Genomic DNA, 23,520 nt, shown 5'->3' on the forward strand with positions numbered 1-23,520 from the left:
GGTGGAATAAAAGGGCCTGGAACTCACTCAAGCCAGCTGCTGTACAATTTTCGACCTGCAGAGGCAGCAATATTACTTTTGCATTTTCAATGCTCAGTAGGCCACTTTTAAGTAAGAAGATGAATGTGTCTGTGTATATATAGCCAGAATTAAAAACACATATAGCCAATCAGAGAATGAGATCACTCACAAAGTAGCACCAATCTATAGCCAATCAGACCATCAGGACATTCACAGGGCTCAGAATCCCTGACACAGAATGGGTTAATTTTTCCTTTTGCTATAAAACTACTCAGATCAGTTGGGACCCTTACAGACAGTTTAATCTCAGCACCGAGTAATGTTCCTTTGCCTTGCAGTATTGGAGGGATAATGAGCTCAAGAGTGGGGCCCCGTGTCCAGCAGTGAATAAATGTATTAATGTGATATTAAGATAATTGCTCTTGTACAGTATAAATGTGTTACAAGGAACAGCAATAGAAACTAATGTGGCTCCCCGAAGGGCCCGCTCGCAGACATATTGGATTTGTATTTTTTTAACTTGTTCTGCAGCTGTAAATAAAGGGCCCCAGAGGGGGCAATTTATAACTTTCTCAAATATTCAGTGGTCCTCTCTCACGCTCTCTGACTTATGCACAAATTAATAAGCGCTGAATCACTGCCTGTGCAACTTGCATAGTACTGCTTTGCCATGCAGAGTCTGTCTGTCCCAGAGTCAAATTGAAGAAGTTCCCATGATGCACTTGGAAAGTCTCAGTATTGGCCTGTCAGGAGCTTTCTGTTCAAGGGGGTATAATCTGGAGTGTAAGTAAGTGATGCCATGAATCTTGCCTCAGCTGTCAAGTAGAATGGGCCAATTTCATAATGGCCACTAGAGGTGCTGTTCTGTAAGAGACATGGTACAGAGGATTTCTCAGTACAGTACATATCTGTCTGTAATATCCTTGGGAGGTTGATAAGTAGCCTGTGCGTGTGTCCCCAGAGCCCCAGGGTGATATGATTTAATTCTTTCGGATTCCTCTGACGTCCATCCTCTGATTCAGCAGGTCACTAATACACCGCCTGTCAGCAATTGACAGTGGAAGGACTGAAGCCCCTGTTGCACTGAATCTGATTGAGAATTCCTTTAGAATAGATCCATGAGGCTGGGACTGATAAGTGCAGCTTTCATTTTAGGGGCCACTGTTCCACAGTCATAGTGGTGCCAAATATATATAATGTTTTGATTGGGTTTTCCTATTGGTTAATTAATTCTCATTCATACATCATGCAAGAAGCTGCCATGTTGCTTGCATCATTTAAGGTATGATCTGCAGTACTCAATAGAGGCCTATAAGACTGGGGCAGCACAATTGGATTAACATGGTACTTCCTACTCTGAGGGTGGTATTATTACTGCACACAGTAGTACTAAAACCTAAGGGCATGTTCTGATGGCTGTAGGAACTTCTTGACTTGCTACACATAGTCTAAAATTTCTACCATGTTGGGACTTGGCTGGCATGGTTGCCCTCATGAGACTGATTATCCTGTGCTCTAGACATAGCCCCCCATTTGAAAAAAGTTTCTGCTCTTGATTGGGGTTTAACCCTGGGAAGGAGTCAGGGTGAGGTATTGATGTGCAGCATAAATTGCAGATTTTAATTGATAATTCCACTCCAACAGCAGCAAGAAAACCTTTCCTGATCCAGTGACACAATTGGCTCCGGCACCATCTGGTTCCCTGGTTACTGTTCCCTTCCAGAAAAAATATCAATATTTTAATTAAGTTCTGCGACGTCGTCTCCGCCACTGGCTGTGATTGATTGTGAATTCATTGCGCAGAAAGTCACTTTTCCCTTGTTTGCTCGTGGCTGTGGGGAGAGAACCTCCTGCTTAAAGGACAAGTAACCCAGAAGATTTTCTAGAGTGTGCTGTAACAGTAACTCACATATCACTATCTACATACCTCATTTCACAGGGGTCCTTGTTCCCTGACTTCACTAAGGGATCACTCCCCCTTTTGGGTTTCCTTTATGAGAGCTTAGGCCCCAGGCTTCCCAGCAAACATCTACTCTATATTAAAACAAAAGCACAAATGGCGAGCACTACAGGTGGAGCCCAAAGTGGAAGGGCTACCTGCTCCCACTCACTGTATTTAACAACATAGAAAGTGGTCACCATCCACTCAGGACATTAGGGAACACAGGGTACAGATACCAGGTTTCTCAGTCCAAAATAGAGGGAATACCTAATGTGGGATTTCCCTAAAGAGTAGTTGTCTACCTTTAAATTAACTTTTAGTATGATTTAGAGACAGTTTGCAACTGTTTTTACACTTTATTGTTTGTGGTTTTTGAGTTATTTAACTTTTTATTCAGCAGCTCTCCAGTTTGCAATTTCAGCAATCTGGTTGCTAGTGTCCACATTACCCTAGCAACCATGCATTAATTTGAATGAGAGACTGGTATATTAATAGAAGAGGGCCTGAGTAGAAAGATGAATAATAAAAAGTATACATACATATATAAACAATACTGTATATCTGTAGTCTTACAGAGCATTTGCTTTTTTAGAGGAGGGCAGTGATCCCCATATAAAAGCTTGAAAGAGTCAGAAGACTCAATCCATTTGTAAGTATAATTTGAACTTTACATCTGAAAATTGGAGAGTTCAACATTTTAAAATGGTCCATTTGGGGTATGGGAAAATGTTCAAAAAGTTTTCAGGTTCATGCTCCCAATCCTTTTGTCCTAAATGTACTCAATTAAATGTTGACTTGTTTCATTACTTGTGGAGCTGCCCTGAAATCCATAAAGTCTGGCTCGCCCTAGAAAAGTTTCTGAATCACAAACTTAACCTCCATATAAAATTAAACCCAGTTTGGGCATTACTACACCTGAATTATCCTGATTCATCTTTGAAGCCACAACCAAAATCTTTATTCAATAAATAATAAATCAACGTTATTACATTATTGACAGCAGCTACAAAGAAATTGTTATTCTTAAACTGGTTATCTGTATCTACACCTTCAATAAAGGATATCTTGTCCCTCTAAAATCACTTATGCTGGCAAGAAGCGATAAGGATTAAGACTGCTGACCCTCACCTTAAACAAGATTTCATTAATAATTGGTCGTTATATTGGGACTTTTTTGACTCTACTAACAAACTCCGTTCACTTGGACTGCTACATTTATAATTGTAGATTGTAACTCATTTTAAAATGTTTATTTACATGTGTGATGTGTTTGTAGTCACTTATATGTTCCAGCATATCCTTAATATTATCTTTCTTGTTCAACTTTCAAGGTTAGCTGAGCATTATTAGGTTAATATGTTTTGTTTTACTTTTGTTTTCTTACTTAGCTCTAATAACAGCTTAGGTGTATTCTCCATCATCAAATTCTTCTAGGACACCTAACTCTCTAAGCTGTATAAGTTTGTGTTATAGTCCTCCAATGGACCAATGTTATATCTTGCTTTTTTTTTTTAAAACCCAATAAAACTTTAAAAAAATAAATAAAAAAAAGAGTCAGAAGAAGGCAAATTATTCAAAAACTTGCTAAGAATTAGCCATTGGAAAAGTTAACTAAAAGGTGAACCACCACTGTAACTTACGGCAGCCATGCATGAGGGCCCACATAGGGTAAAGCTGCCTTCTTTTGTTCCTCCCATTTGGGCAGACATTTGGGCGAATCATATTTTTTTCTCTAAAAATGTGTGTTTTTTAATTTCTCTAAACTCAAAATGTATTATTTATAAGTTTATTAATTTTTTAAAACCTAACCCTAACTCTAATACAAAGCTTCTCCAAGTGAAAGCCGTCAAGGTCCCATAAAAGTCAATGGGAGCTGCGCTGATCCTATTGGACCTTTTTTTGATCATTCAGACTTTTAGAGGTTTTTGGATTTTTTTTTTTTTTGCTTGTAATTGTCTGAAAAACCTACATTTTTAGAGATTTTAGAGATATTCCTTTTTTTAAGATCATTCAGAGGCCCCTTTACAGTATAACAGTTTCCTTTTAGTGGTTTTAGATGTTTTTGAAAGCACGTCTAAACTCACTTTCTCTAAAACCACAAACGTCATGAAATTTATTAACAGATCTTGAAAGGGCTAGAATGAGAAAAGTTGTGCAAACTTTGACTTTTTCATATTGTCGCACAAAGACATTCTCAAAAACACTGATAACCTCTAAAACCATGAATCATAGAAAGATCTTCCAGCTGTAAAAGGGATATCTGCCGTTTACTTTTTTTATGATTTCGACAGGTTTTAGATGGAATTTTGTAGCATAATAAATCACGGAAAAGCTTTTTTTTCCGGGACTTGTGGTTTAATAAATCACTCCCTTAGCGTGTTTTTTTGGTACTAATTATATTCTTATCTTTTAATAACTTTCATGGTATTCGTGATTTTAGAGAAAAATAGAGTTTAATTGTGGTTTCAAAAAGCTCTAATACCACCAAAATGCAAACTTCAATAAATGGTCCTCTACGTGTCTTTGTGGAACTGCTCTTTTACTTCCTGTTCCCAACATTTTGGAAATAGAAAGAGGGACAAAAATATTTGATGAATATGTTTTGACCATGCCCTTTTTTGTGGCCACACCCCTAATTACCATGTTCATTTTACAAAATATAGCAGGTTATGAATGTTTGAACGCATTTCTGTGTTTTTTATCAGGCCAGGATTTGTGGAAAGGCCATCAAGGCCCAGGCCTAGGGCGGCAGGATTTTAGGGGGCAGCATGAAGCCCAACCATTACCGATATTGGTTCGGAAGCACTGGGGCTGATCATGAGATAAATAGTTTTTCAATTTCCCATGCGCCAATAACCAGTGCTCCTGACCTAATGATGAAAATCAGGCCCTGGTTTTTATGTGTTATTACTAGAGATGTGCGGGCCGACCAGAGGCCCGCGGGTCAGATGGGTTCGGGCCGACCCCTGGATAAAATGCGGGTCAAGCTCTTCTCCTGCTCTCCCTGCCCGCGACCTAGTACTGCCGGCTTCTGGCGCCGGAATTTATAGACTTCCGCCTGCCCCGCCCCTTTTGTGATGTCACTGTGGGGCGGGCGAGGGTCTATAAATAAAGGGGAGCAGCGGGCCCGGGTCGGGTGCGGGTAGGGAGCGGGCGGGTTAGAGTCGGGTGCGGGTCGAGAGATTCTCGACCCGCACATCACTAGTTATTACAGTTTTGCTAAAGAACGTAAATTGCCATTTAAGCTGCAAGTCACAGTTTCCCCAAGAGACCTTCTTATCTTAAATTGTAATAAATGTATCTAAGTGCACCTGACACATATTCTGGGCTCTCTGCCAAACGCCAATTAAGTTAGACACTTTGTATCTTTTTCTGCCCGTTCAGTGTAGGAGATCAAAGAGAAAGTTAGGACATTTCAGTAACACTCCAGGACTGCATGTTGAGCTGTCAAAATCTGGACTGTCCCGCTAAAAACGGGACAATTGGGAGGTATGGCTTTTATTACTACCTGATAGAAAGTGTCTATGTTTAGCTGTTTTATTACTCCCTGAACTGAAGTGTCTATTTTCCTTTTGACCACATTTCCCTCTTTCCCCCAGGTGCTGCTGCTGCAGAGCTTCCTTTGGAAGATAGGACCTGTTGCTTCACCATGTGGATAACCAGGTGGAGGGCCCTGACGTGGTCACTACCAACACTTTCAATATTCATGTTCCACCTTTCTGTGTCCCAAGTCCCCGTAGACAATTCAGAGAAGGATTACTGCTCGCGGAAAGAGCACCCCATCCTTTCTTTTCAAGGTGAGCCTGGGGGAATATCTGTTGTTTTTAAAGGGCAACTAAGTGAAATGGTTAATGCATACTTTCTGGGATTTCTTTTGCCCAAATACAGTATATTTGTGATAGTTTTAAAAGTTACCTTTAAGCTGAAAAGTATAATCTGCTAATGACCTTTTCAAATGCTTTTCCCATGATGCACAGCAAATTGTTGAAGGATTTCCAAGACCTTTGCCTTTGATTTATCATTAAGCCCGACCTTTCAGTGAGAACATGCTGTAACTACACTGCAACATTCTGCCCTATAGTACTTATCACTGCCTGCTGACTGCCTGTTTTTCCCCTAACTCTTTAAAAAAAAAAAAATGGAATTACAAGAACATCTGTTGGCTTGGTTGAGACTTTGGGCTCTGTATAATCAACCCGCTTCCTTTACTAACACACAGTCCTTGTTAGGCTTTGAGATAAGGAGAAGTTATTATATAGGGTCATCCATCAGCAGGCACAGTCCTGAAGAGATATCCTTAAAACAGCACATGAGCTGACAGGCTGCCTGTATTGCCTCTGTTTGAGTGCATAGCAACAATCCATAGAGTCCCAAGTGGTATGTGAACCAGTTCCTATTCCCAGGCATCTAGCAAGGACTGTAATGAGGGGCACTACAAGTTTATAAACATATAAAATGCTTTATTGCAAGGACCAATTTGCTTGTGGTCCAGCTGAAATGTTGGCCCTTGCAATAAAGCACTTTTGATGTTTATGGTCTCTTGATATGTGAACTGCACCCAGGCCCAATGACCCAGTGACATGTGAGTCCCTGCATTTACTTATATATTATATTTAATATGTATAGGCTCAACAAAAACAGGGGGTGTGGATACAGAGTTCCCCATTGCAGTGTATCCTATTTACTAGAAGGATATGATGAGAGGCACATCCATGTATCCAGCTACATCTAAAGATCGATAAGCACAGGACCCGTTTCACTAAACAATTCCGAGCTGTATCATTTGGAGTGTTCAGCTGATTACAGATGAGAAGATGCCATTATTTCTACATTTCACGCACCTTCCTTGTATTTGGTAGAAAACAATGCAATGGCTTTTTATTTTTCTGGCTTGAGATTAGTGCTCTATTTGTTCTGATAGAATCAGAAGTGCTTATGAACAGCAGTTTATGGGCCATGCACAGAATGGTAACGAGTTGGATGGAACCTTTTAATTTTGTGTAAAAGAGCTGTCACACACACAGAATTCTAATTCTCCAGTTATTCATTGGTCTAGAATGCTCTCCAGTGTTAGACCGAGGTTCCTAGGACTCACCAGACCCACTCTGACAATATCCCAGTACTGCTCTGATTCCACCCTAACTCTGCCCACACCTGCCTAGCTTCACCCATTCGTGCCCCCATTTGGCTGCACCCCTGAGAAATATGGGCCTTGCGGTATTTCATATAGTGAAAATAAAAAAGGGCTGATAGCCACGGGGATAGGGCCCACTGGGAATCCATAGGACAAGGTATGCCCAGGAGAGGGTCATGTTTAAACAGGTTTCCCAACCCCACAAGTTTCTTTAAACCCATTAAATCAGAAATAGCCATCCAGTATTCTGAAGGTATATGACCAGGTCTGCAGTTAGTAATCATGGAATAATCATATTACAAATAGTAATCATATAATTAGCAACCCCCCCCCCCAGGGTGCCACAATTATTAGCCCATTGGTCACCTGGCCCCCCTGGGTGGTGGGTCCCCTTCCGACAATTAAAATGGGACCCTAATGGATATGCCGTTTGCATGCATGGCCATGCCTCTAATCTGCCCTGGCTATGCCCCAATTATTTAAAATCCTCTCCCACATCCCCCCAATCTATACCCACTCTCTTAAGCCCTAACTATTAGTAGATTATGGCAGATGTCAGCTTTGATTCCAATAACATTTACCCTTTGCCTCTCGCAGAACTCAAGCCCTGGTTGTCTAACTTCACATACACTGACGTACGGGATTTCTCTCAGCTAGCGCTGGATCTCAACCGGAATCAGCTCATCGTAGGTGCCAGGTAAAGCACAGACCTCTGTGTATGGGCTGCTGCTGCCTTAATGCCAGCATTTCATTTCATGTGACATGATATGGTTTGATCAAATAGTGGTCGAACCCCAAACTGAATCCTGGATTTGTTGCATTGGTTCTGCATCAAGCACCAGTTTTGATTGTGAGCTCTGCAGGGCAGATCTTTGCTGTGACAAGATCTGGGCACTGAGCTGCTAATAATTGGTGGTGCTATCATAGGATAAAGTCTTAATTACATTTGTGCCTTAAGGGTCTGGCCACACGGGCAGATTAGGGGAGATTATTCGCCAGACGACAAATCTCTTCTTCTTCGCATCGACTAATCTCGCCGATCTGCCTTCTCCTGCCTTCCGCTAGGCTAAAATGAAAATCGCCTGGGGGTGTAATTGCCTCACTAGGAAACTTCGGGCGACTTTGAAAAACGAAGCGCTCCGAGTGTCTGCCCCCAGGCGATTTCCATTTTAGCCCGCGGAAGGCAGGGGAAGGCAGATTGGAAAGATTAGTCACCACGAAGAAGAGGAGATTTGTCACATGACGACTAATCTCCCCCGAATCTGCCCATGTGGCCAGACCCTAAAGGGACATTTAACAAAAAAAAGTTGTTCCAATATAAATGTGCATTTTGTAACAGTTACAAATATATACTGTCCTCAGGGAATAGGCTTCATCGGAGATGCAGGGGTAATTATTGTAAACTATGGTGATAAGATATTATATACAATATGATATATTCTTTGTATATTTAGTCTTTGTTCCCATAGAATTCCCTGGGGTTGGCAGTTTGCAGAGACAAATGTCCTTGTGTGAAATCAGCTGATACCATGACCTGTGGTTTTATAAAGAATTTCCCATGATCCAGGTCTAATCTCTTAATCTTCAAATTTCTGGACCCTGTGATGTCCCAAGTTGGTAAAAGCCTCATGCACTCCTGGGCCCCTTTAAACCTGGAACCTGAGTTCCCTGATACGACTTAGGGAAAGATCTGACAGAGAGAAACTGCTTTGCGCCTGTCGCTCTCAGAGAAATATAGATTTCTCTAGAAGTCACTTTGAAGCGGCCACTGAAACGCACATAGGGATGGTTTGTACTAATCCTGCAGTTCTTCGAATACAATGAAAAATAAAATCAGTGTTGGACCCCAAGTTTTCATTGCATAACCACCAGTGTTATTGCTATAATACAGCTCCCAGCATCCCCCAACAACCTAATTGTTTGCATGAACTGGGCCTTTAAATCTGCTGTCTGGAAATGCTGATCCATTTTGAGCCACCAGATCCAAATTTGCTTCAAGGGGACAAATACTTCCTCACTGATTCCTCTCGACTGAGAACCTCTATACAAAAAAACAGGCTTTGTGCCAGAGAATATTTTGCTTTTCCAAGAAGATATCTGAGGCTTTTTGAAGGCACTGAGATAATCTGCCATCGCAACCCACCTGGCAAGGCTCTCGCATGGCTTTGCTGCATCCAGCTATGAATGAGTTGTTATGCTGCAAGTAGACATTCTTTTAGTTAAAGGGATCGTTGTTCCTTGGAAATTGTTATTTAATGTTTAATTTGTTGCAGATGGACGAAATGTAAGCAATTTTGCAATAGGTCTTCATTCATGTATTTATTGGGATTATTGGAGTCTGCCTTTTATTTATCCTGACATGTAATTTACTAGGTGGTTGCTAGGGTTTGTAATGCTGACAATCATGACATGTCTTTATTGCAAATGTTTCTATTTAGAAATACTCCAAATTGTATTTTAATTGTCAGAGAACCTAGCAGCAACGTATTCATTTTGATTGTGTAGCTAATGATGAGCTGCTTGTCCTCTGGGATTGGAACCTACAAGATATAATATAGCAGAGTTGCTGACTTTGTGGGATATGGACCCTAAAGGATACAATGTAGCAGATTTAGTGTTTGTTATGAGGGAATAGGAGATACATGATACAATGTAAAAGCTTTCCAGTTAGCAGGTTAGCTAAATTTGGTGCGGGTCAGGCAGCAGATTTAAAAGGAAGCTTTAAATTAACTTTGAGTATGTTACAGAATGACCATATCTAAGCAACATTTAATTGGCCTTCATTATTTATTTAAAATACCGGTCACTGACCCTATCTAAAAAAAAAAAAACGCTCTGTAAAGTTATACATTTATTGTTATTGCTACTTCTTATTACAGACCTTTCTATTTAGTTCATCTTCATAGTTCATATTCCAGTCTCTAAACAAGTAACCAAATCTTGGCACAGCAGGTCCAAATATGGTGCAGGTTAATTTCTTGAGTTGTACAATTTGCTGCTGCCTTAAAAGTGACTATTTAGTGCCGCACTTGCACAAGGGTGGATTCAAATGCAGAAAGGCCAAGAATGAGACCCAGCTCTGTGAATAATATCAGGCCACATGCTGGAATAAAAAGGAAGAAACAGAGGACTTAAAATTCAGAATTTAAAACATGATTTGAAATAATATTGCTTGTATCCTTATGCCTTTTGAAGCTTATACAGTCTACAGTTAAAAGCGATGCCATAATATAAACCCTCAAATTTATGCCGCAGACCTGTAGCTTGCCCTCACAGTAACATGCAGGCATCCATATTGTTTCCCACCAGGCCGTTACTGATGTTACCAGCATTCCAGCAGAAAGAGCAGTTGTCCCTTTGTTACAGAGAACAATATTATATTTTAATTGAAGGTTTTTGTGCCTAAAATCTTCAGCACCAGGGAACGTGGGTGCATATATCTGTGCGGGGGCGAGTGGGGGGAAGAGATGAGAATCTTCTGAAATTTCTGCAGCAAAAAATATATGATGGAAACAGTGAATTCTCTGAAGCCATGGCTTTGGAAAACAGTCTATATATCATTTCAGGACCCCAAACCTTTATTTTAGTGAACAAAATTATTTTCCCTTTGAAAAGAGTTGCCAACCTTTAGAAGCCCAGCTCTTTCTCCATCTCTGTTCTATCTCAGCCTCCTGCCAATTCAACCCTAATCTCTGTGTCCTCTCCACCTCCTGCCAGCTCCATCCCCAATCTCTGTGCCTTTTGGCCACTGGACAGCTTCTTCCTTAATTTCTGTTCTCTGTATACCTCCTGTCCACTCCATTCCTGATATATGTACCCACTCCACTTGGCCTCTCTTCTCTTCCCACATTTGTGTACCTACATAACCCCTGCTTGTGTCTTCCCTGTGCCCTTTTTATCTCTTTCTCCCCGCTGCTTCCCTTTTCCACTTATTCTCAACACAGTTTTTCACAGGTTTTCTCTGTTTTCTCTATTTCAGGAACTACCTCTTCAGGCTGAGCCTGTACAATGTGTCTCTCGTCCAGGTATGTGAAGTCTTCGCTGCTTTGGGTTACACCAATAGAAATGATGAGGGATGCCCCACACTGAGCACCCCCCCCCCACACACACAGCTCCCCTGCAGTTTTGCTTTTATTAACCACAAAAATCCATTACAATTTAATTGCTAGCTTTTCTAGTTCAGAACTTAGAATGTCGCCATATTGCTCTCTGTAATGATACCTAATGTTTTATCTTAGCAAGGGGCTCCTCATGAACTTAGAGGCCTTAGTAAAGTGAAGTGACGTTTTTTTCTCCTTAAATCAATTCCTGTGTAACCTCTGTTTATCTCAAACAATCAGATTTATGTTTAAAATCTTGTCCTGTCATATGAAGGGTTAAACAGGTGCTTGTGATTAAACTCCTTGCAAGCGCTTGTTACCTGTTGTTCTCTCACCCATCTTGGGAATTGTGCAACTGCAAAAGATCAATAGGCGTTTAAATAGCATTATAATTCTGCTGGCTCCTCTCCACTCGCACAACTGGGCCTGCTGCATTTTATTCTCTTGTTTTCATTCATTTTCCGGCTTCTTTGCTGTGTTTATATGAGCATTACACTGGGATAATCCTTTCTCCTTGCTCTGTAACACGGGGGCCACCAAGGAAGCTTTATACAATAGACTCGGTGCTAATTGGGCCAGCCAAGATGAAGGCATGGTCGTGCAGCATCCTAATAAATGGACTGCAAGCCTGGAGTCTTCCGAGGGTTTCAAGTACCAGCTATAAATTCTCTCTTGTGCCTCAGTTACTGTTCCTTTTAAATGATTCTTCCACTAAACTAACATGTGTCGGGTTAAACTAAATGTTTGTAGTAAGTAATGGGGGGAGGTACTTAACTCACAGGCATTTTATGTCATGTATGCCTTGTGGGTCTGTGAGACATTTCAAAGCCCAGCCTCCTGCACTTATTCTAAACGCTGTCTGAATATTTACATAGAGAACAGTCCCTTTTATCTGAATTGTGTAACAATGTTTAGCAGCCAATCCTGGGGTCATAGAATATTCCTCATGTGCAAAATCAGCAATATCACAGAATGTATACTATGTGTACTGTATTTTATAAGGATATTAGAGTCACGGAGGGGTTCTGTAATGATATAAAGGCACAAGGCTGCAGTATCACTCATATATTTTAAGGGATACCCCTATTAATATTAAGGAGTGACCCATATGACTCCTTTATCCTGTAGATAAGATTACTATGCCTGCATACATGTCATAATGCAAAGGGCAGTTAGTGCAATTCGTTTTGGATCTAAGGTTGCTACCTTAACCATTCAAACTGAACACATACAAGATTTCCCATGCTGTATATCTTTTGTTCTGTGTATATATATTTGAAAACTACATGGTTAGACAGTAGTGATGGGCCAATCTCTTCGACAGCCGTGAATTCACAGCGAATTTCCACGTTTCACCGCCAGCTAATAAATTAGCGAATTTGCAGCATATTTGACGCTGGCGACAGTTCCAACGCTGGCGACAATGTAGATGCCGGTGACGATTAAAGGACGACCATTGATTTTAATGGGCGTCAAATGTTGCCGGCATCGAAGTTGTCACCAGCATCCTCATTACTATTGGACAGTAGCCAGTGCAGACTGTAGAATGCATTTAAAGTGACAGCTAATTTACCCAGTAAGGTAACTAGAGGGGGACGGGCCCTGGCGCGGGACGCGCAGCCGGGCCCCCCGCCCCCCTCCGTACACCGGGAAACGCCTGGGAATCAGCCCAGAACTGCCCGGAATTTGTGTCGCACAGGCTGTCGGGGGGTCCTGAGGGGGTGCAGGCCCAATTGCACCCCCAGCTCCCCCGGTAGTTACTCCACTGAATTTACCATGCTGAATATTGATATTGCATGCATTTACTTTTTTAAGGGAGATGACCCAAAGTGAGAAATGCAGACCCTGAAGAATCCCTGTTTTATCTAAAGATCTCAGCAACGTGTAGCTGTTTATTTCAGACACCTATCAGTGTTTCCTGGGCAAATAATTGCTGGCAGCCAAACAAATAGAGGCCATAGGGTCTTGCCTTGACTGACAGTTTGTATATAACATTCCTCCATCAGGTGTGATTTTGTCTGACCCATAGTTTGCTGCAGAACAAATGGGAAATAGACAGCTTTCATTACTGGCATCATATACCCTATTATATTCTCAGGGCTGGAACTACCCCTAGTTCCGGCCCTGAGTTGTATCAGAAAGAGTTGAGAGAGTGGGGCAAGTCTGAGACAGGGCAAGATAGGAGACAGGAGGACAAGATAAATACAGTACAGCATGATGGAAGCAAAAGGACCAGATGAACACAGTAGGGCAAGATGGAGACAGTAGTGCAAATTGGAGACAGTAGGACAAGGTGAAGACAGTAGGACAAAAGGGAGATGTAGGACAAAATGGAGACAGTAGGACAAGATGGAGACTGTAGGACAAAACAAAGACAGTAGGACACCAAGTGGGCATCTTAGAAATGGCTACTTTTTTTTCATGTCATTCAGATTACAGAACATCAGGGGCTATAAAGTGCTGGACAGGCCTCTCCTTACCACCTTGTTATGGCAATGCCATCTGCCTTAAAGCACTGCATTTTGCACCTTACACTTAAAATTTTGCAGCTCTTAGGACTTCGTCTTCTGCACCCATGGAAATGGTAAATAAGGCATTGAAATGTGGATCCTGAAATAGATTATGAGATCCTGTCTGTTACTGGGATTATGGGAGCTCTACCAGTAAAGTATGAGACTCTGCCTGTTACTGGGGTTATGGGAGCCTGTACCAGTAGAGTATGAGACCCTGCCTGTTACTGAGATTATGGGAACATGTACCAGTGCTGAGCTCAGTCAGGAGCTGGATAAGAAGGGGGATTAGCTCTGTGCATGTGGCCCCTGGCTGATTAACCGAGTGACCCTGAGCTCACCTGGACAGACATGTGATACCTGTACACTCAGCGCTGATCCCCCCTTAGAAATGGTATTTGTCTTTCATGGAAACAGCTGGTGAGTTCTGAGAATGAGCAAGCCTGATTTTGTGGTATTTCCAGCTGCAGTGTCTCAGAGCACCAAGCAGGAATATTCTGGGAGTTTTCACCCCTTTATATTTGCAGAAAAATGGGTACCAGATAAAAATCCCAGTGTTTCTCCACTTGGACACAAATTTGATATATCCCTCATCCCCCATAAGAACTACTGTATATAGGCTGAGTGGGAACAGGCTTCTCTAGTCTCTGGGTAATGTCCAATCCTACAGTAACATCAACAGCAGGAACAACTACACGTCTGTCAGAGTTTCTAGTTTTTATATATATATATATATATATATATATATATATACAGTGTATCAGCTACCAAATTGTTCCGGTACCTGAACCCATAACTAGGCGCAGCCATATTCCCTGTACTGGGGACTGTACTGATCCCCATATACAGTATACCCTAGTGCTGTGGGCACTTTCCCTCAGACTCCTGTGCAATTATCTGTTGTTATTTTTTGGCTCTGATGAGGAAATCTCATGTCAGAGCAGGCACTTCACGTTGGAGGTATGAGCATCCGGAAGGATATCAAATACGGTGGAGCCAGGTAGTTGGATAAAATCAATAAACTTTAATGGAATCCTTAAAACAGTATATACAAGCGGGCAGGGAGAATTTAGCTTGACGCGTTTCGTGACCAATACGTCACTCCATCAGAAGCTCGAATGAGGAAATCTCATGCAAAGAAATGTGGAGTCTGGCAGAATATGTAGCATTGCTCCCTTGTTTTATAGCATTTTCTCTTCCATATCTGATTAATATACAGTATAAAGTGATATGGACACATTCCCATCCTTACTGGAGTGTGGCTATAAATAAAAACATTCAGCAGGTCACCTCTGGTGTCTCCTCTTTTAGGCTAGTATAGATTCCCCCACTCACCAACCCCACCTGATAGATTTTCCCTTCCCAAATTCTCTCATTCTCTCCCTTCCACATGAATGAACCAAAGCAAAAGGCAGATTCATCTGCCCCTGCCCCCACCCTCACCCTTGTGCTTGGCTTCTGAAGATGCTACAATGTAAAGGAATGCCATGTGCAGCCCCTAAGCCATTTGCCTTTTAGCAGAGTGTACAATGCCCATTGGCAGCATAGTAAATTGATTGTGTGCTGAATATGGGCCTGTTCATCGGGCCCCTTTGTGTCTTACAATGGCCGGATATATAGTGTGTACTCAGTTCTTTGGGAGCCCCAGTCACATCCATCAGCAGGGACTAATCCAGTGAGCAAAGGTTATGGGGGTCCTATTTATCTATAGGTGGGGGTTATGCAGAAAGGCATCCCGCACTTGTACAGAGACTGCAGAGGAATGAACGGTGACGCCATACTGATAAACAAGGTCAAATTAATCCTCCACAAAGACAGCAATGGGCTCTCGGATTCTTGTAAAAGCCCCTGCTGCCACCCCAGAGTGCTGGATTGAATATGAATAACTGCTCAATGCATATTTGGTTCTTAAGAAAGTAGTTTATCTACTCACACCCTCCCCAAAATGAGCTCCAAGTTCATTATGGGGTATTAAACTTATAGGGAAACCTGTTTCATGTTGTGCCTTCAATTGTTTCCTAAAGGGAAACTAAAACAATTTCACATCAGATGTATATTCATTACATGGATTTTGGCAAAACATTACACAGTACATTGCAGAATATTCTGAATTTCATTATAAATGAGCTCCTGATTTCCCTTATAACCAGTGCTGCGTTCTATGTTGACGCTTTATAAATACAGGATATTCAATTGTTTGCAGCTGGGGATAGTTACCCTTAGTATCCTTAGTTATTTTCCCACCCCTGCTTCCACTAAACCCCCCCCCCCCCAATTGACTCTGCCTGATCTGTAACATGGATCTGCCAAATTCTCCATCTGTTGAGGGTTTGGGCCAGAGCTTTAGAATAGTATGAGACATTATTTATTACATTGGTTGTGCCCATGAAGCTGACATTCCCTCCACATCACAAAGATCCAGTCCCTGTGCATATGGCACCTGCACTCGGTTTAGCTTCTGAAACAATGGAAATCAGGAGCATATTAAAGGCATATTATTGTTCTCATAGGATATCCCTGTTGACTGAAATAAATGGCCTAACAGCTATTTCTGTCTGTCAGTGCTGGAGCCTTGAGTTTGATGCTGACCAGAGTCCTTTGTGTATTGCCCCTTTCATTCCTCTGCCATGGTTATTGGCTTCAAGAAAACAATGAGCCTTATTTCTGAGAAATTAGATTGCAAGCTGCACTGGTTCAGGAGCAATGTACACTGCACGCCTTACGTATTATGCATGTGCAATATATTGTTCAACAGCAGAGTGCAATATATTGGACAGCCTTTTTTTGCCCTGAATCCTGCCACCCCTGCTTGGGTCCTTCCCTTAACCTTTATGGTTGCATTTAATTATAAGTAACAGAAAGCTTTTAATTAATGTCATCTTGTGATCTTTGTCTGACCCTTACTGTTATGTTTCAGGCAACAGAATGGAGTTCAGATGAAGACACCCAGAGATCGTGTCAAAGCAAAGGCAAAACGGAGGTAAAATACAATTGATCCCCAAACCCTGAACTCACACAGTGTACTGTGGACATGACAATTGATTGCCTTGCTATTACCATTTTGCCCTACTGTTGATGTGCTATACTGTCACTATTTTTACCTTAATCTTGCTCTCCTGTTTCCATCTTGCCATACTGTCATCAATGTACCGCATTGCCCCTATTTTGCCTAACTGTTTCCATATGTTACTACAGTTGCTTGCTCTTGGCACACTCCATCTCCATCTTCCCCTTTTGTCTCTAGCATGCCCTACTGTCTTGTCTCTGTCTTGCTCTACTGTCTCCCATCTTGCTCTACTGTCTCCATCATGCCCTACTATTATCAGTGTGACCCTGTGTGTGACAGTGTGACTATCTCTTTTTTGCTCTACTGTCACCTACTTTTGTTATTTTGTCCTACTGTCTCTATTGTGTCCTACTATTGCCATTTTACCATGTACCATTTTACCAAGCTGTCTTTATTTTGCCCTACTTTCTCTATCTTGTCCTACTGTCATCGACATGCCCTACTGTCTCCATCTCTTTCTGCTATCCCACCACTCTTTCTACCTATAACTTTAGAGCTTTTTCTGAACTAGCTTGCTTCAAAAATTGCCCCTTCCCATTCCCCCCAATGCAGTCATAATCCCAATACATACCTAGAGGTTGCATATAAGGAATCTACCATATTATAGGGCATTTCTCTTGCTCTGTACAGTAGATTTAATTTGTATGTGGCTCTGGCTGAGTTGGGAAAATGTGACTTTTTACAAGGTTACATAGAGGTGCCCTTAGCAATAGGCTGAACCATCTCCCTTTATCTTCGTTCATCTGCTGAGTATTTCCTTGTATAATTACTCTGCTGCTGCAGAACCTGAGAATGATGAGATTTGCTACAGAATGAGATTTGCTACAAATTGTGCTTGTGGCACAGGAGGGGTTAACCTCCCTATAAAATGCTGATTAAATGTATATATATATATATATATATATATATATATATATATATATATATATATATATATATATATATATATATAAAAGGATTAGTAATAGAGACAAGGACATTAGTGCTGGGAGATAAGGAATCTGAGATGGGGACAATAACAGGACAATGACGCCAGAACAACGAGATTCTAAAGTGCAGCCACGTTTAGTGTCTTCCAAAACGTCATTGCAAAGTGTTCCATTTTCTTAATCTGGGGGGAAGGATTTCTTGCTGGGAATGCTGGGAGTTTTAGCACAGTAAAAGCAAGAGGTAAAGGTACAAGATGCAAGAGTATGTGGGCCTCTGAGAGCCAAGTGAGCCTATGATGGTTTTGCTATGAGAGATGGTGTCATCCAGCTGCGCTATGATGTCATTGCTGTAAATAGGCTTTTGGAAATTAAAGGGGAACTATCGCGAAAATAAAAATCTAATATAACTTCTGACACCCAACTCCTGCATGAAGAGAGAATGAAGAGTAACAGATGCTGAGAGAGGGATAGTGAAGATAAACTTGTTTAGTTCAGAAAAGATGCAGAGTATTAATTTGGTTTCATTTAGAAGGTTTCTTATTTAAGTATGCTGAAGCTTATATTAAATTTTTATTTTCGCGATAGTTCCCCTTTAAAGGGATGTTAGGGAAAAGGAGCTCAGATGAGAATTTTTTTACAATAATAAAAGGTTGTTTCCAGTGCCACTAAGCCTTAGCCAATATCCCTGCCCCCTCCTCCTCTCCCTGCCAGCGCTTGGCATTTCTGCAGGGCACATTTGCTTTAATTTGTGTCTGAATGTAAGAAACGCTGGCACCTTCTCGTGTAGTTAATAACAGAGAGTTCTGTTCAGCGAGAGATGTTACAGCTTCTGTGATTTAGAACTCAGGGTCCCAATGAGAGCAACTAGCTATTTTGTCTGCACTTGTTAGAGAGTCATTTGTAAAGAGCTGGTGCGCAGCACAGAGCCTCACATTTTCTATGGTGTTCTCTTGCAAATGAGCCCAGAAGATGCCATGCAATTGTGCAGTATAAGCTGGATTACGTTGTCTTTAATGCTATAGTCATCTTTATAAAAGGTCGACCCTTCCCACATGTCTTGCAAGACTGTTCTTCTGATCATTTGCTGTAGAGTTGGTACATAAATCCTTCCACTCCGACTCCTCAGTTTATGGTACCTCCGACTCCAACTACAACCCAGACACTTTTTTAATAGAACAGGAAGACTAAAAAACTGAAAATGTATCAAAGTAATTAAAATATAATGTACTGTTGCTCTTCACTAGTAAAACCATGAGGATAGCCATTCAAGCTGGAAAAAAGGAGAAAAGGTACAGGTTACATAGCACATAACATAATTGTATTGGGCAGGGCTTATCTGTTATGTGCTATGTAACCTGTGTATTTTCTCCTTTTTTCCAGCTTGAATGGCTGCCCCCATGGCTACACAGCTGCTTGTTTATATATACTATACTAGTCTTTCTGAAGCAAACACACAGTTTTTACCAGTGCATGCTAATAGTACATTGTATAGTGAATAAAGTACCCCTCTTTTGTAAAATATAAGGATATTATAAGTTAACGAGGAGTTTCATGACCATATAAAAACACACCTGTTTTTATATAGGTCATGGAACTTCAAGGTAACTTCTAATATCCTCATATTTTGCAACTGGGGGTACTTTATTTATTATAATACACAAGTTTTAGTGAGTCATGTGACAGAAATGACATCAGAACTCACCGTTTATAACCACATAAACCACATGCTTTGGTAATGCTAAAGTAAAATCAAAGTTAAACTACATAAACTAAACACAATTGGAAAACCTAGACTAATTTATCTTGTAATTGAACCTGGCATATAGCTGTAGAATAGCTGTTGAATATAATCCCAAATTAACTAAAGTATTGTTCTTATAAACATAATTGCTTCTGACATAGTCTCCTTTATATCAGCTCTTAAATCTGATTTGGTTATTTTCAGTGTTATTTAAAGTTAGTAGTTGTAGTCAGTACCTATTTGGTCACACTGATTTTGACTCCAGATACCCAAAATTGTTTCAGACTCAACAGCTCTGCATCCTTCTTTCTATGCCCTGGGCTCAGCCACATATCTACTACCCAAAGCAACATTGGGGTGTGATTCCCATGCTTCTAATTATAAATCCACCTCTATTGGGCCACAGACAGGTGTTGGGTTAGATATGAAAGTTACCGCCTGAAAGGATAAAACAACCTCAATGTGTCAGTCACCCAATTATATATGGTAGAAACAATTCAACAAAGACTCATCCTGACTCTCTTCACAAATTGTCCCAGATGGACTGCAGAGGATTCGGTGTGCCTGCTATCATGTACAGCTCCTCCACTACGTAACTCCAGGCCAGACGAGCGTAATGGCACCTAACGAGTTTTAGGAACACCCCTTAATCATAGGCTGATTAAGGGGTGTTCCCGAAACAGGTTAGGTGTCCATTACACTTCAGCCAATTGTTTTTAATGTTTCAATAAACAGTTGTTTTTATTTTATGAGACAATGCCCTCTCAAATGTTCTTCTGTCTGACCCAATTATATATGCACTAGGCCTGAATGGAATCAGTTTGGTTAAATATACATTCAAAATTTGATTGGGACAAGTTCTCTTACTGGATAGATTTATGAATTTAAGGTGGTTTGCTTTTTCCTTCACATAGCTTTCTTATCTTGGAACTCACCTATTCACCAGGGCTACATGATACAGGACTGTTGCTTACAATGGTAATCAGATAAGATCTGTGCCACTGTGACAGAATGCTCTGTTATACAGATAGCTAGAATCTCAGCCATAAAGCAGGACATGACTGCTACTTACAATGGAGATCAGAAAGCATCTATGCCCCTGTGAGAGAATCAATCAAAGCATATTCATTTCCAGGGCTGTGTCCCTAGGTTTGGCCCCAGTAGGAAGAAATTATTTTTGGCTGTTTTGTGTTGATGTCGTTACTGGTGAGTCAGAAATCTAATAATTTCCCATTTCATTGTGAATTGTACAAACGTGAGGCTGAGGGGAGGGCGGGTGGGAGTGGGATGTAATAACACAGCTCAGTCTGACAATAAAATTACTAAGAAGGGAGCAAAACAGCACAGGAAATTTTTATCAGAGTAGGGAAACGCATTCGCCGCGGGTCACAGCTGATTTGTAAATCACGACGATTCAGAGAACGCGCCTTCAGGATAATGTTTCTTTTAATGAGTTTTGTTCCTCCAATTGAATGAAGTCTGCATATTCTGATGGCGGATAATTTTGCCCCCCTCCCCGCCCCACACACCCCCTCAATACGATGTCAAAGAATCAAGCGAATCATTTCAGCTCAATTATGCTGCTAATGAGCATTTACACAAGAAAAAGCCTGTGACGTTCACGGCTGTGCGTTCAGGGCCCATTATTATATGACTATTTTGGGCTAAAGCACCCTGGGTGCGTGTCACAGTGATGTGCCAAGTAGTCTGCTTGGCATTTTACTAGGAGGGATGGGGTGTCCCTACCAATAGTTGCTCTCAGTTTCCAGGGCTCTCAATGCCTTGGGACCCCATTACTTCAAATGTGCAGGGTGTCAGGAAGTGATATCAAAACCAAACAAGCAAACAACAAGGGCTTGATTTGCCAACCTGTAATTATCTCAACAATCATTTGTAAAATATTCAATGTATGTGAATATCCTCAGTGTAATAGAGTATTTATATCCTACAGCAACTGGCAGCATAAATACAGTGCCAGATTCATGTATAATGCCCAAAGGCACATGGCATGGATAAATACAGTGCCAGTTCCATATATAATAACCCAAAACACACGGCAGGATAAATACAGTGCCAGTTGCATGTATAATACCCATGTGCTTTGCGTTGTAGGGAATTTATTGGCTTGGCTTAGACTTAGATTTCATTAAAGCCACCTGTGTCCATATTGATCAGCTTACAGTGTATTTATGACATGTGAACATGAGAAATATTCTAATTTCTCCCAGTAATGTGCAACAGTATTTCCTTCCCATGAGTGAATCACATGATGGGCACCTATTTCTGTTTCAGGAAGAGTGTCAAAACTATGTGCGTGTCCTGATAGTGAGCGGGAAGCGAGTGTTTACCTGCGGAACCAACGCCTTTTCTCCGGTGTGCACCAGCCGCCAGGTACTGTTATATCATAGTAAAATATTCTATTTATGTTCACTGGTTCTGACTTTTGAAACAATGTAGCAGAAGTCAGTTCTCCTCCAGGTCTGTTAATCAGCTGGACAGCCACATACACAAACACACACATATAGAAGATGATTGAGGAGTTTTAGCTTCATCATTATCCATCAATCATCGGAAGAACCTAGAATAAATTTCCGAGATGAGGAGTTACACGGCAGCAGAGAGAAAGGAGCCTTTAAACTTGTCAGATTTGAAGAAATTCCCCAAAAAACAGATGAACAGTCGGTATTTCACTCCTCTTCCTGTTCCCTGTGCTAACCCTCTGCTTTCTGGATGTAGGTGGGGAACCTGAGCAAGGTGATTGAGAAGATAAATGGAGTGGCACGCTGTCCGTACGACCCCCGGCACAACTCGACAGCGGTGATGACAACACGGGGGGAGCTTTATGCAGCCACGGTTATTGATTTCTCGGGTCGGGACCCTGTTATCTACCGTAGCTTGGGAAGTGTCCCCCCACTGCGCACTGCACAGTACAACTCCAAATGGCTGAATGGTGAGTGGGAGGTTGTCACTTGCCAGGGGTGGGCACAATAATTCTTATATACTGTATTCGTGTTTACTTGGTGGGAACTGCCGTGCTACATGCTGCTACCAGTATTATTATAATAATATTAATATGAAACTAGACTATCCTAAAGAGGCTACAATTGGCTGATTTACAGTATCATAAGCCCAAATTCAACCAGTTTTCTTTGCCTTTGGGTTCATTATTTAGGTACCAGCTAACAATGTCTCACTACCCTAATATCACTGTATCCCCTTCTTTCTCCCCAGAGCCCAACTTTGTGGCCGCCTATGATATTGGGATTTTCACCTATTTTTTTTTCCGCGAGAACGCAGTGGAGCATGACTGTGGAAAGACTGTTTACTCCCGGGTAGCGAGGGTCTGTAAGAATGACTATGGGGGGCGATTTCTGCTGGAGGACACCTGGACTACTTTCATGAAGGCACGGTTGAACTGCTCCCGCCCTGGGGAGATTCCTTTTTACTATAATGAACTGCAGAGCACCTTCCTTCTACCCGAGCAAGATCTAATCTACGGCGTGTTCACCACAAATGTGTGAGTCTGTTTTGTACTACTGACACCCCCAGCTCTAACTAGGGGCATCCTGAACCTTCACTGTAACCAGGGCCTTCCCGATAACTCACAGCGAATTTAAAGTGTATTTAACTTACCTTGTGTACTATCAGTCTACCCTTAACGTTTGCTGCTTAAGCAGCTCTGCAAATTACCCTCCCCAGGAGCAAAAAATGGCTTCTAGTTTTTTAGCACAGCATGTCAGTGGCAGTTGCCATGGTTATTTCAGGGGCCGGCGAAAAAACCAACCGAGAACTGACAAAAAGAAACATTTGTAGGAGAGAAAACAAAAAGCTGAGCGGTGTGCGTCCGATGCCCGTGTTGCTATTCTGGCATTATAGCAATCAATTTAATAGAACAGGTAATTAGAAGGTGTCCTGTAAATTCCAGGCGCTGTCAGGGCACCCAGGAATTTATTGCAGCAGCACCCAGGCTGTAAGGAACGATAGAAACCGACGCTTCATTTGAGGTAGGGACAGGAATGAAGGGGGGTTGTTAATTACCTTAATTAGAGATTTTTCATTACTCAGGCAGTTGTGTA

General features: G+C 41.5%; 1 protein-coding gene and 1 long non-coding RNA gene across 5 annotated transcripts in view; one reads left to right on the forward strand and one right to left on the reverse strand.

The window, feature by feature from the left end:
- The window catches only part of LOC108701254 (semaphorin-5B), a 116,455-nt gene that overhangs the window by 54,696 nt on the left and 38,239 nt on the right, over positions 1 to 23,520 (forward strand). For 3 of the 4 annotated variants that reach the window (XM_041577360.1, XM_018235617.2, XM_018235618.2), the window contains exons 3-9: positions 5,563 to 5,760; positions 7,695 to 7,794; positions 11,077 to 11,122; positions 16,625 to 16,687; positions 21,737 to 21,835; positions 22,181 to 22,394; positions 22,676 to 22,961. In XM_041577360.1, the coding sequence (XP_041433294.1) occupies positions 5,613 to 5,760; positions 7,695 to 7,794; positions 11,077 to 11,122; positions 16,625 to 16,687; positions 21,737 to 21,835; positions 22,181 to 22,394; positions 22,676 to 22,961 (956 nt within the window). In that variant the 5' untranslated portion in view covers positions 5,563 to 5,612. Of the gene's footprint in view, positions 1 to 5,412; positions 5,453 to 5,562; positions 5,761 to 7,694; positions 7,795 to 11,076; positions 11,123 to 16,624; positions 16,688 to 21,736; positions 21,836 to 22,180; positions 22,395 to 22,675; positions 22,962 to 23,520 lie in introns of those variants that run through there. The other variant, XM_041577359.1, reaches the window with a different exon arrangement.
- On the reverse strand, positions 9,936 to 11,876 carry LOC121398299. The gene is made up of 2 exons (XR_005964228.1): positions 11,518 to 11,876; positions 9,936 to 10,200 (listed from the first exon to the last, which is right to left on the reverse strand). It is a non-coding gene; the product is annotated as an uncharacterized LOC121398299 (long non-coding RNA).

Source organism: Xenopus laevis, chromosome 9_10L (assembly GCF_017654675.1).
Source record: "Xenopus laevis strain J_2021 chromosome 9_10L, Xenopus_laevis_v10.1, whole genome shotgun sequence".
NCBI lineage: Eukaryota > Metazoa > Chordata > Amphibia > Anura > Pipidae > Xenopus > Xenopus laevis.